Source organism: Phoca vitulina, unplaced genomic scaffold (genome assembly GCF_004348235.1).
Source record: "Phoca vitulina isolate PV1807 unplaced genomic scaffold, GSC_HSeal_1.0 scaffold3, whole genome shotgun sequence".
In the NCBI taxonomy this organism is placed as follows: Eukaryota; Metazoa; Chordata; class Mammalia; order Carnivora; family Phocidae; genus Phoca; species Phoca vitulina.
In genome coordinates, this window is record NW_022589706.1 from 87,216,102 (window position 1) to 87,228,858 (window position 12,757).

At 37.9% G+C, this 12,757-nt stretch overlaps 1 protein-coding gene across 1 annotated transcript in view; it reads right to left on the reverse strand.

Moving 5' to 3' along the window:
• ZGRF1 (zinc finger GRF-type containing 1) overlaps positions 1 to 12,753 on the reverse strand; it is a 96,975-nt gene extending 84,222 nt beyond the window's left edge. Inside the window, exons 1-3 of the mRNA XM_032401119.1 lie at positions 12,469 to 12,753; positions 9,411 to 9,500; positions 7,715 to 7,795 (exon numbers count right to left, since the gene is read on the reverse strand). Of these exons, the coding sequence (XP_032257010.1) occupies positions 7,715 to 7,795; positions 9,411 to 9,431 (102 nt within the window). The 5' untranslated portion in view covers positions 9,432 to 9,500; positions 12,469 to 12,753. The remainder of the gene's footprint in view (positions 1 to 7,714; positions 7,796 to 9,410; positions 9,501 to 12,468) is intronic.
• Positions 12,754 to 12,757: the final 4 nt, after the last annotated feature.

The window sequence follows — 12,757 nt, forward strand, 5'->3', positions numbered from 1 at the left end:
TCAGCTAGGCATCTGACTCTTGATATCGGCTCAGGTCATGATCTCAGGGTCGTGGGATCAGGTTCCGAGTCGGACTCTGCACTCAGTGCAAGGTCTGCCTGAGATGTTCTCTCTCCCTCTGCCCCTCTCCCTGCTTGCATGAGTGCGTGCATTCTCTCTATATATGTATATATAATAAATAAATAAATCTTTAAAAAAATTTTTAATTTTTTCTCCTAAACTTATGCTTTTTCTTTTTGAGATATCCTATCTCAGTACCTCAGTGTATCCTATCACAATACAAAAACCTGAAAGTCATTATGGATTCTTCTCACCTTCCATGTCCAAGACCTTAAGGTTCTATAATAATTTCACAATTTCTCTCTAATCATCCTTTTTCTCCATTGTCATTGCTAATGCCTGCTTGGTCAGACCCCCACCACTTTTTGTCTACATTATTCTTTAGCCTACATCTTCTTAAATTCAATCTTTCATCCTACACAGCTTAAAAGTTATGTTATATATTGTTGCCAGAATGATATAAAAAAGAAATATGATTATGTCACTCTTCTGCTCATAATTCTTCACTGGCTCCTAAAGCTGAGTATACAATGTCCTCTGTGATAGGACTCCTGACTACCTCTTCAAGCCATATATTCTACAATTTCCCAATATGAGCCCTTCATTCCAGGCATATTTAACTGCTTATAGTTACCCAAATTTTTAATAGTTTCATACCTCTATGTTGTTATAGCTATGACACCATCTTTAGCTCCCCTCCCTCCAACCTATCAATTCTGTTTACAAAACAAATACTCAAAAAATACTCTTTATCTGGAAAGACTTCTCTGAACCAGAATCAGACTTTGATATCACTCCCACAGAACCCTAAGCATATCTCTATACATATTATAATCCTTATGTTCTTAGATAAAAGCTGCTTAAAGACAGAAACTATTAAGTTACCATTTATTGCATTCTTACAATGTGCCAGGTACTTTAAGAGGTTTATACATTTTCTCATTTAATCCTCAAGACAACTTTATTAAAGAGACTGTAGGCCTTGAGAAGCTAAATAACTTGCCAAGATTATACATCTAGTAAGTGAAGAGCCAGGATTCAAACTAAGGTCTATGTGACATTAACTGGTCTTCCACATAGCCTTTATATGTCTTATTTAAATTGTCCCACTGCCTACCAGCAACGTATGTTTATTAAATGACTCAATTAATGAAAATAAGTAACCCTGACAGTAAGAATTTGGATAGGTAAAGATAATACTAGCAAGAGAAATGGTGTAAGCAGTGGCTTGGATTTGAGAACAAGGGTGTTATTTAGTATACAGAGAGATTACTAACTTTCCTGATCACAGAAAATCCCTGGAACTAACTTGAATTTATCTTGTTTTCCTATGACTTACCAATGTAAGGGATAAAATAGACACTCAAAATACATGCTATACGCTGAAGATAAAATTGGATTACACCACTAGCGTAACCCAATATTATGATTTTGTACCCAAAGATATGAAGGATATGCAGAATCTAACCAGATGTCTTTTTAATATAAGACAAAATCTGTAAGACTTTGAAGACTTAGCCCAACCAAATAAGAAAAATATTTTTTAAAAAATTACATAGGGGCACCTGGGTGGCTCAGGCGTCAAGCGTCTGCCTTCGGTTCAGGTCATGATCCCAGGGTCCTGGGACTGAGCCCCACATTGGTCTCCCCGCTCTGCGGGAAACCTGCTTCTCCCTCTTCCACTCCCCCTGCTTGTGTTCCCTCTCTCACTGTGTCTCTCTCTGTCAAATAAATAAATAAAATCTTTAAAAAATAATAAAATAAAATTAAAAATAAAAATAAATAAATAAAAATTACATAGAATATCATCAACAGTGAATGGATTAGTTTAAGACAAACTATTAAAAAATATGAATGAAGATAGGCATAGACATTCATCTATTCAAATCAAAAGAAATAGATGATATGACTTAAACCCAAGATATCAACTATGAGACCCTTTCTAAAGGGCATGGACTTGGAGATCCCATTGTTACTCCAACTAAACACAAGGTTCAACATGTCCCTTTATGATGCTGGTAAGGTTACAGTGATTATAACCCTAGGTCTCAACTCTCAGGCCGGAATCTAATTTGTAACTTCAGTCCACTGGTATAACTCTAATTTACTTGGGACAGTAACATTTTTATTTAAAGTTAGTTAGTTTGTTTGTTTATTTAAAGTACTCTATTTATTTATTTATTTACTTACTTACTTAAAGTACTCTCTACACCCAATGTGGGGTTCGAACTCATGACCCCAAAATCAAGAGTCACATGCTCCTGACTGAGCCAGCCAGGGGGCTCTTAAGGCAAAGTGCCTTTTAACTCCTGAAACATTTAGAACTGGATAGTGATAAGGCAGTAATTCAAACCAAAAATATCAGTGTTTTGAACTAAGATCATGAATAGGTTTTAGTAATTATGCAATCAATGATTTTAAAGTAATTTGTGTTATTTTAATTTTCAAAAAATATTTTTTACTTTTATTTCTTTATTTATTTTTTAAGATTTTATTTGGGAGCGCCTGGGTGGCTCAGTCGTTAAGCGTCTGCCTTTGGCTCGGGTCATGATCCCAGAGTCCTGGGATTGAGCCCCACATCAGGCTCCCTGCTCCGCGGGAAGCCTGCTTCTCCCTCTCCCGCTCCCCTTGCTTGTGCTCCTTCTCTCGCTATGTCTCTCTGTGTCAAATAAATAAATAAAATCTTTAAAACAAACAAAAAAATAAAGATTTTGTTTATTTGTCAGAGAGAGAGAGAGCACGCACACACAAGCAGGCAGAGTGGCAGGCAGAAGGGGAAGCAGGCTCCACGCTGAGCAAGGAGCCAGACATGGGACTCGATCCGAGGACACAGGACTCCATCCAAGGACCCCGGGATCATGACAGGAGCTGGAGGCAGATGCTTAACCAACTGAGCCACCCAGGCGTCCCTATTTTTTACTTTAAAAGGTACTTCTAGGGGCGCCTGGGTGGCTCAGTCAGTTAGGTGTCCGACTCTGGATTTTGGCTCAGGTCATGATCTCAGGGTCATCAGATCAAGCCCCACATGAGGCTCCAAGCTGGGCATGGAGTCTGCTTAAGATTTTCTCTCTCCCTCTCCCTCTGCCCCCTCCTCCCCAACCCCGCTCCCTCTCTCTCTCTCTCAAAAAGAAAAGGTACTTTAATGCTTCAATTTACATTTTACATGCATCTAACAGATTAGACAAATTACACATTAATGATTCCAAATGTGTAACTGAGAAATTCATTTTGGATAGGTTACTTTTTAATTGAAAGTTAATTTTACTAAGTTTATAAACAGCATTAGAATACTTATATTTTAAGAATAACTGTTTATGTTTAATTGCTTAGATACACTAGAAGGATTTAATTGGGAGGTTTTTGTTTGTTAGGGCAACTAAAATGCTAAAGAAAGAAACTTAGGGGCAACTGGCTGGCTCAGTCAATACAGCATTCCACTCTTGACTTTGGAGTTGTGAGTTCGAGCCCCACCTTGGATGTAAAGATTACTTTAAAAAGAGGGGGCGGGGTGGCACCTGGCTGGCTTTTTTTAAGATTTTATTTATTTATTTGAGAGACAGAAAGAGAGCACGAGAAGGGGGAGGGTCAGGGAGAAACTGAGCAGACAGCCTGATGTGGGACTTGATCCCAGGACTCCAGTATCATGACCTGAGCTGAAGGCAGTTGCTCAACCAACTGAGCCACCCAGGCGCCCCACCTGGCTGGCTTGGTAGGAGCATTTGACTCTTGATCTCAGGTTTGTGTGTTCAAGCCCCATGTTGTGAGTGAAGATTACTTAAAAAAAAAAAAATCTTAAAAAAAAAAAGAAAATCAAATAAATTTGTAAATTTAAAATATTTAAAATTTTATGTTTGTTGACAGACGGATTATTAAAAGTATCTAGTTTGGGGCAACTGGATGGCTCAATCGGTTGAACGCCTGACTCTTGGTTTCAGCTGGGGTTGTGATCTCAGGGTCGTGAGATGGGGCCCTGCATCAAGCTCTTCACTGGGTGTGGAGCCTACTTGGGATTCTCTCTCCCTCTCCCTCTGCCCACTAGTGCTCACACACTCTCTCTCTTTCAAAAATAATAATAAAATAAAATCATTAAAAAAATATACCTAGTAGGGCACCTGGGTGGCTCAGTCGGTTAAGTGTCTGCCTTCGGCTCAGGTCATGATCCCAGGGTCTTGAGATTGAGCCCCACATCAGGCTCCCTGCTCAGCAGGGATCCTGCTTCTCCCTCTCCCTCTGCACCCCAACTTGTACTCTCTCTTTTGCTCTGCGCTCTCGCTCTCAAATAAAATCTTAAAAAAAAAAGTATTTAGCTTGTGCAACTTAAGTTGACGGAACATTAAACCCACTGAAAGTTAAACTAAAGTTAATAGGATTTGTAAATTGAACTTGAAGGCTTAAAGCAAAACTAATTTTTCTTTTAATTTTCTGTTTTAATTGTTAATTCACTAATAATAATAAGTAGCCTTTCTACATTGAGAAGCTTGTCTTACTGATAACTTCACAATGATAGATATACAGAGTAAGAACAGAATATGGAATAAGTCAATCAGAGAAAGACAATTATATGATTTCACTCATATGTGGAATTTAAGAAACAAAACAGAGGATCAAAGGGGAAGGGAGGGAAAAATAAAATAAGATGAAATCAGAGAGGGAGACAAATCATAAGAGATTTTTTTTTTAAGATTGTATTCATTTATTTGACAGAGAAAATGAGAGCACAAGCAGGGTGAACAGCAGAGGGAGACTGAGAAGCAGACTGCTGAGCAAGGAGCCCAAAACAGGGCTCGATCCCAGGATGCTGGGATCATGACCTGAGCCGAAGGCAGGTGCTTAACCAACTAAGCCATCCAGGCACCCCAAAAGACTCTTAACTATAGGAAACAAACTGAGGGTTGCTGGAGGGGAGGCGAGTGAGGGGATGGGGTAACTGGGTGATGGACATTAAGGAGGGCACGTGATGTAATGAGCACTGGATGTTATATGTAACTGATGAATCACTGAACTCTACCTCTGAAACTAATAATATACTATATGTTAATTAATTGAATTTAAATAAATTAAAAAAAACAAAATATGGAGATCTGTAAATGTAATAAAGTTGTTCTTTTAAATTTGTAGTATTAAGAGAGACAATAGACTGGTTAGGATATGGGCTCTGGAGCCAAAAAGCCTAGTGTCACATATGACTCCTCCACTCTCTAGCTGTGAGATCTGTGGACAAGCTGCTTTATCTGTGTCTCAGTTTCAACCTCAGTAAAATACAGAGAAAAACAGTACTCTAAAAGGGGACTTATGTAGACTAAGTAACTTGACACATTAAAAGCATGCCTGGCACATGACAATATAAGTTTTTTTAAAAATCCATTTGGGGGAGGGGCGACCAGGTGGCTCAATCAGTTAAGCGTCTGCTTTTGACTCAGGTCATGATCCCAGGGTCCTGGGACAGAGCCCTGTATCGGGCTCCCTGCTCAGCAGGGAGCCTGCTTCTCCCTCTCCCTGTGCTGCTCCCCCTGCTTGTTCTCTCTCTCTCTCTCTGTCAAATAAATAAAATCTTAAAAAAAAAAAATCCATTTGGGGGAGGGTAGCAGGGGGGATTGCTAAATGGATGAAGGGAGTCAAGATTCAAAACTCTAGTTATAAAATAATGTACAGCAGGGTGCCTGGGTGGCTCAGTTGTTAAGCGTCTGCCTTTGGCTCGGGTCATGATCCCAGGGTCCTGGGATCGAGCCTCACATCGGGCTCTCTGCTCAGCGGGAAGCCTGCTTCTCCCTCTCCCACTCCCCTGCTTGTCTTCCCTCTCTCGCTGTCTCTCTCTCTGTCAAATAAAGAAATAAAATCTTAAAAAAAAAAGCATGATGACCATAATTAATAACACTGTATTGCATATTTAAAAGTTGCTAAGAGTAAATCTTGGAAGTCCTCAACACAAAAAATAAAAGGAAAAAATCATTTTAACTATGGTGACAGATGGTAACTATACTTATTATCATCATTTTGCAACGCATACAAATATCAAATTATTATGCTGTATACTTGAAACTAGTATTATGTTAAATGTCAATTATACCTCAATAAAAACAATAAGCAAACAGAGCTCTCCCTAACTGGGTGGGCCTTATCCAATCAGTGGAAGGACTGAAGAGAACAGAAAGACTGAGTAAGAGAAAACTCCTCCTGCCTGACTGTCTCTGAGCTGGGACATGAGTGCTCTCCTGCCTTTTGACTCAAACTGAAACACCAGCTCTTCCTGAGTCTCAAACCTCCCATCATTTATACTGAAACTACACAATTGGCTTTGTTGAGTCTTCATCTTACCAACTACAGATCTTGGCACTTACCAGCCTCCACAATCACATGATTCAATTCCCTAGAATAAATCTCTTCTTTTTCTCTCTCTCCATATACATATATATACATAGACAGAGATTGGGGCATCTGGGTGGCTCAGTCAGTTAAGTGTCTGCCTTTGGCTCAGGTCATGATCCCAGGGTCCTGGCTGGAGGCCCACATTGGGCTCCTTGCTCAGTTGGGAGCCTGCTTCTCTCTCTCCCTCTACCCCCCAACCTCGTGCTCTCTCTCACTCTCTCTCTCAAAATAAATAAATAAAACGTTTTTTTAAAAAGATTAAAGAGGAAGATTTATATATCTTTATATATTTCTGTGTAAGTACATACACAACTGAGTTCTAAGGAAAACTTTAATGTTTGAGAAGAGAATGAGCCCACAGAAAATACTTAGATGTCAGTAAGCAACCTCAGGAAAGTGTGGTGTCACAGAAGTCAAACGAAGAGTTGTTATGAAGAATGGAGGAGCCAAGGCTGTTGCATAAGGTCATGAGAACTGGTATGAGAAAATTACAATTCAGCAGATGCAGATACTTGGGGTGAAAAAAGAAACCCATAGAGAAGGATCAGCATATCTAGTAAAGTGAAAGATCACCCAGTAAATAATTCTCTCAAGACCGTTAGGATCAGAGGGCCTGGGTGGCTCAGTTGGTCAAGTGCCTGACTTTGGCTCGGGTCATGATCTTGGGGTCCTGGGATCAAGTCCCGTGTCGGGTTCTGTGCTCAGCGGGGAGCCTGCTTCTCTCTCTCCCTCTGCCCCTCCCCCAGCTCATGCTCTCTCTCTCTCTCTCTCTCAAATAAATAAAATCTAAAAAAAAAAAACAAACAAACCCTCCCCCCAAAAAAGACAAGATGATATCATAACCAAAGTAAATGATTCAAAGAAAACCTGAAAATAGAAGAACTCTATACATAATTTTAGACATTGGCAGCTTTCCTAAAATGGTGTGTCAACTCTATATGTACCATTCCACTGTGAGCATTATGGTGTTAGAAATATATTTTAATACAGTTTTTTTGTATCATTAAACTCTTATTGCCTGTAAAGAAAAAATGTGCCAAAATAAAAAGTTTTACAGAAAATCTAATTCAAATTTTAAAAATCAAAACAAATTAAATATTTACTGAACTTTTAAAACATACAAATTAATCACTGTAACGTGACAATCATTTGACAACTTTTATAAGCTGACAACTATATCAGCTTAGGAACATATCCAACATTTTACCATCTACAGAGTCTTCTTAATATTCAATCAAAAGGCAAGAATCTAGCTTTTGGACTCCATAGTCAATTGTTTTGTACTTACTTTGTTTCCTAAGTGAGTGATCTTCAGAATTCCATCTTGCCACACTTTTGACTTCTTCATCTTTTGATGAGTATACAGTACCTTATTTCCAAAAGTACAAAGAAATGGTTTCTACTTACATGTATTAAATGTTGCATATTCTTATACCCTTCCTATATAAAAAAATATTTAGACATCTTTTAATAAAATAAAAGATAACATAACAATAACAATAAATATCAAGGTCCCTGGATGACTCAGTTGGTAGAGCATGTGACTCCTGATCTCAGGGTTTTGAGTTCAAGCTCCATGTTGGGCATAGAGCTTACATTAAATCAATAACAAAACATAAATTTTTAAAAAAGGAACTCAGTAGTAAAAGGCACGGCAGGGGAGAAAGGAGAGGTAAAATCTAAGGAGAAAAGTGAAAACTTAATTGAACAACAAAAATCATTTTGAGCTTCTCAGTCTTCAGTGGGAAGGAAAAAATTTGTTGGGTTACATAGAAGTCATCATCTGAGCTCAAAATGTAGTCCAGACTCCTAGAGGTTCCCAAGACTTTTTCAGCAGTCTTGGGGTCAAAACTATTTTCGTGATGTTATTTGTCTTTTCACTCTCATTTCTTCCGGCATGCGTAGTGGTCTGCCAGGGTTATGTATGTGCAGTGTTGCAAGATTCAATTTCAGACTAAATGCAGAGGCAGATCTGAGAATCTAGTTGTCTATTAAATCAAATGGTAAGGGGATTTGCAAAAAAATGTATAGCAATGCTACTTTTTTCAATGTGGTTTTTTCCTGTTGTTGCTTTGGAAAATATAGCTATTTCCATTTTTAAAAAGTAATTTATGTTCAATGTAATGGGTTTTTTAAATGAATTAATAAATATTTTTTAAATTTCTGAAAGACATCAATAAATATAAGCCCCATAATCAGAAATTCTCTGGGCTCCTCAATAATTTCTAAGAGTATAAAAGCATCCTAAAACCAAACAGTTTAAGAATCACTGATCTAGATAGAAAAGGCATGGCAATTCTTCAAAAGAAATTATTTCCTGATCCTAACAAACAGCTTACAAAGGGTTTGTTCCAAAGGATTTTGTATAACTAACATGAGTAGTAGGCAAGAGATAAAGTTGCCAGAAAAATACAGGGCAGGGCGCCTGGGTGGCTCAGTTGGTTGGGTGCCTGCCTTCGGCTCAGGTCATGATCGCAGGGTCCTGGGATCGAGCCCCGCATCGGGCTCCCCGCTTGGCGGGAAGCCTGTTTCTCCCTCTCCCACTCCCTCTGCTTGTGTTCCCTCTCTTGCTGTGTCTCTCTCTCTCTCTCTATGTCAAATAAATAAATAAAATCTTTAAAAAAAAATACAGGGCAATATTTGAGACATACATACTTATACCAAAAAAATTACTCACTGTTTATCTGATACTCAAATTTACCTAAGTGTCCTGCTTTAGTTTTGGGTTTTTTTGTTTTTTGTTAAATCTGTCAACCCCAGCAAGACATTTGTGAAATGTGGAAGGAAGAAATAAAACAGGAAATAGTGGGAAGCCTGCTTGGCTGGCTCAGTCAATGGAGTATGTAACTCTTGATCTCAGGGTTGTGAGTTCAAGTCGTACACTGGGTATAGAGATTACTTAAAAATAAAATCTTAAAAAAATTTAGAAATAGAGGATTTAAAAAAAAAAGAAAAAAGGAAATAGAGAAAACTGTTAGACTCACAATAAATTCCTGGCTTTCCATTATTTCTTCTGAAATTATAAACCAGTCAGGTCCAGAAAATAATGGTGGTTATTCAATTATTTATACAACCTAAAATAAAAATAGACAAAGAATATTCAACCCTGATGAAAAGAATATCAAATACGACTGTTTCCCACAAACTCTTGACAGGATAGAGGAATCTAAGAGTTCTAAGACTATGTGATTACCAAGGGAAACCCAGGTGTAATCAAATTATCTGATACTAAGTACAAAATAAAAGAGGGACCCCACCCGGTGGAAAAAGAGTTTGCCAAGTAAAGAGAAAACTAAATAAAATGTATAAAATAATTAGTAGTGTGCTAAGCTTTTTTCCAAGTGCCATAACATGTATCAGAAAACCATCCCTCTTCCCCCAACATTTGAGTTCCTTATGGAAAGAGCTTCTATTTTCCATTTTCTGAATTGCTATGGCCACCACAAGATGGCCCCCTTGCGTTTTGAATTTTTCCTTTTATATCATAGTATCCAGGATCTAATACACAAATTTCCTCTGCAAGGAATAATCTTTTCAATATCACTGCAATGAGTACCGTATTTATCCTATGCTAGTGGATAAAATTGTTATTGTGGGCAAATTTGGAAGTCAAAAATTACTGATGGTGAACTGAAGAAGTAAATGGAGATGCCAAAAAAAATTTTTTTTTTCTAAAGCAGTGGTCCCAAAGATATGATCCCTGGACCAATAGCATCAGCATCAACTGGTAACTAGTTAGAAATTCAAGTTCTTGGGTCCTGCCCCTGACCTTTTAAATCAGAAAGTCTGAGGTTGGACCCAGTACTTCGTTTTAACATGTCCTGCAGGTGATAGTGATACATGCTCAAATTTGAGAACACAGGGCTAAAAGACCTAGGATGATTCAATAAAACTATAATTTGAAATTCTGGATTCAATTCCCCCTTCATACATACAAGATACACCACATACATATTATTTATAAATTACATGTATTTATTTAGTACTTCCTTTAGCATTTGCCAGACACTGCTAGGTTGAGGCACTAAAATGAACAAATACTATTTTTAATCAGGGACTTTCCAGTATAGCAGGCTGATAAACAGTAATTACAATAAAACATGACAGAAATAAGCACAGGAAGGGACCCAACTGGGTCTATGGCATCAAATAAGGCTTCCTGAAGAACATAACGTCTAAGCTGCAAGCTAAAATAACTAAAACCGAAAGAAAATGCCAGGAATGTATTTCTAAAAAGGAATCAATATATACAAGGGCCTATGAAAGACAGAGCAAGGCATGACCAAGGAACTCAGTACAATTAAGGGGTCAATGTAAGATAGTGAATAGTGAGAGAGAAGACTGAAAAATGAGCAATAATAGGAGTCAGAGGGCCTTCTATGCTATGCTGAGTTCTTTGAACTTTATTCTATAAAGGCAGTACGAACGGTAGGGTTTTAAGAATAAGATTACATAATCTGACTTGGGTTTTACAAAGATTGCACTGGCTGCTAAAATAGGAGAGATAAGGGATTAGGCAAATGAGATATGAATACTTGCCCCATATCATAGTTCACAGGACAGGACACAGGCCTACAGAGGCACTGCCTTCCAGTGATAAAACTCCCATATCCCATATCCCTCCCCTCAAGCCCAAAGGAATTGCTAAATGCCTAATGAATGCCAAGAAGATAACAGAGGTCCAGAGAAACACGTCATTCACTACTACTTTTAGAGCAACTTGCTCCCAACACTAAATGTGTTGGACATTTTACATCTGTATGAGACTGCATGGTGTAGGCACAGTGTTTGCCATGTGGCAGTAATGGATATGAGATCTCTTTAATAACAGCTATCATTTATTCAGTGTAATTTTATGCTAGACACCTAACATGCTTTAAATGCTCAAACCTTATGGTATAGATAATATTTTTTACATTTATTTTACAAAAAAGGAAACTAAGGTACATAATAGTATGTAATTTGCTCAAGATCACAAAACAAATAAATGGCAGATTCAGAATTCAAAACTAAGTAGTAAAGCGGTCCCTAGCTGGCTCAGTCTGTAGAGCATGCAACTCTTGATCTCCCGGTCATGAGTTCAAGCCCCATGTAGGGCATAAAGTTTACTTAAAAAAAAAAAAAAGAAGAAATTTTAAAAACTAAGTAGTCTAAATTCTGGTGCTCATACTCACAAATATGACATGACTATTGAGTACCTAGTATGTCAGGCAAATTTTTGGACTACTTTGTATTATGTATGTTACTTATATATAATATTTGTCAATCTCAGAATCCTGAAGAGTAGATATTATCACAACATACAGATTACTAATCCAGTATTTACTAATTTAAGATTACTTATATTCTATTCAGGAACTGCAAGATAAATTCCCCATTGTTTTCCTAAATTAGAGATATTACTTGCAGGGCTTACAATTTAAAAGGAATTGTTAAGATCCATATCCTCGTAAGTGGTAAATTAGATTATAATAAAACAAAGACTAGCTAAAAAAAAAAAAAGGCTAGCTTTATTTAAAAATATTTAGAAGAGGTCTAAATTCCTACATTCGAAGGAGAGTCAATAGTCCTTTTTTACCATTAAATAGGAAAAATGGTATTAGCTAACAAATGACATATTTAAGTGAAGTGCAAATATAAAAAAAAATTCTGAAAGTCTTCACCTAGCCACATCAAGTGTTCACCCACCTCTAACGGGCGGAAGTTTAATGCACAAAGTTTTTAAAGCGGTATGGAGACCTCAGATGTGGTAATTATATAACCACAGACATGCACACATACCCCCCCAACCATATATATTCCCACACGTCCTTACGCTGCTTTATACATTCATATATAAAAATCAGTGTTCTCAACAAAATATGAGCCATTCTTCCTTTTAAGATGTTTTTGGTCTTTTTGTTTTGGAACAAGCAGGACCTTTAGAATCCCTAAATGGTTCACAGATTTAAAAGTTCCAGACTCTCGAACCCAATATTCTGTTAAGAAGCCATTCAGTCCAAATAACCAAGAGAAGCTAACATTTGCCAAAATAATAATTACCATGACTCTGTGTAACCAAATGGCAATGAGACTTGACCCTCTGTCAGTCCTAAATGCAAACACCAAAACCTTCTCTGGTCCTTACACTTATGCGGAAACCGCAAAGCAGAGGCTGGGGAAAGCGGTAAAGACGAGGCACCAATTTTACAGAGATTCGGAGCAAGCGAGTGTCACTGTCCAAACCTGGTTCCATATAGCACCAGCAACGGTCCGCTTCTGGCGGAATAGTCTTTCAACCCTTTGCCCTAATTGCGACGCCTCCTCTCGCTCAAATCCCTTTGCCTATACA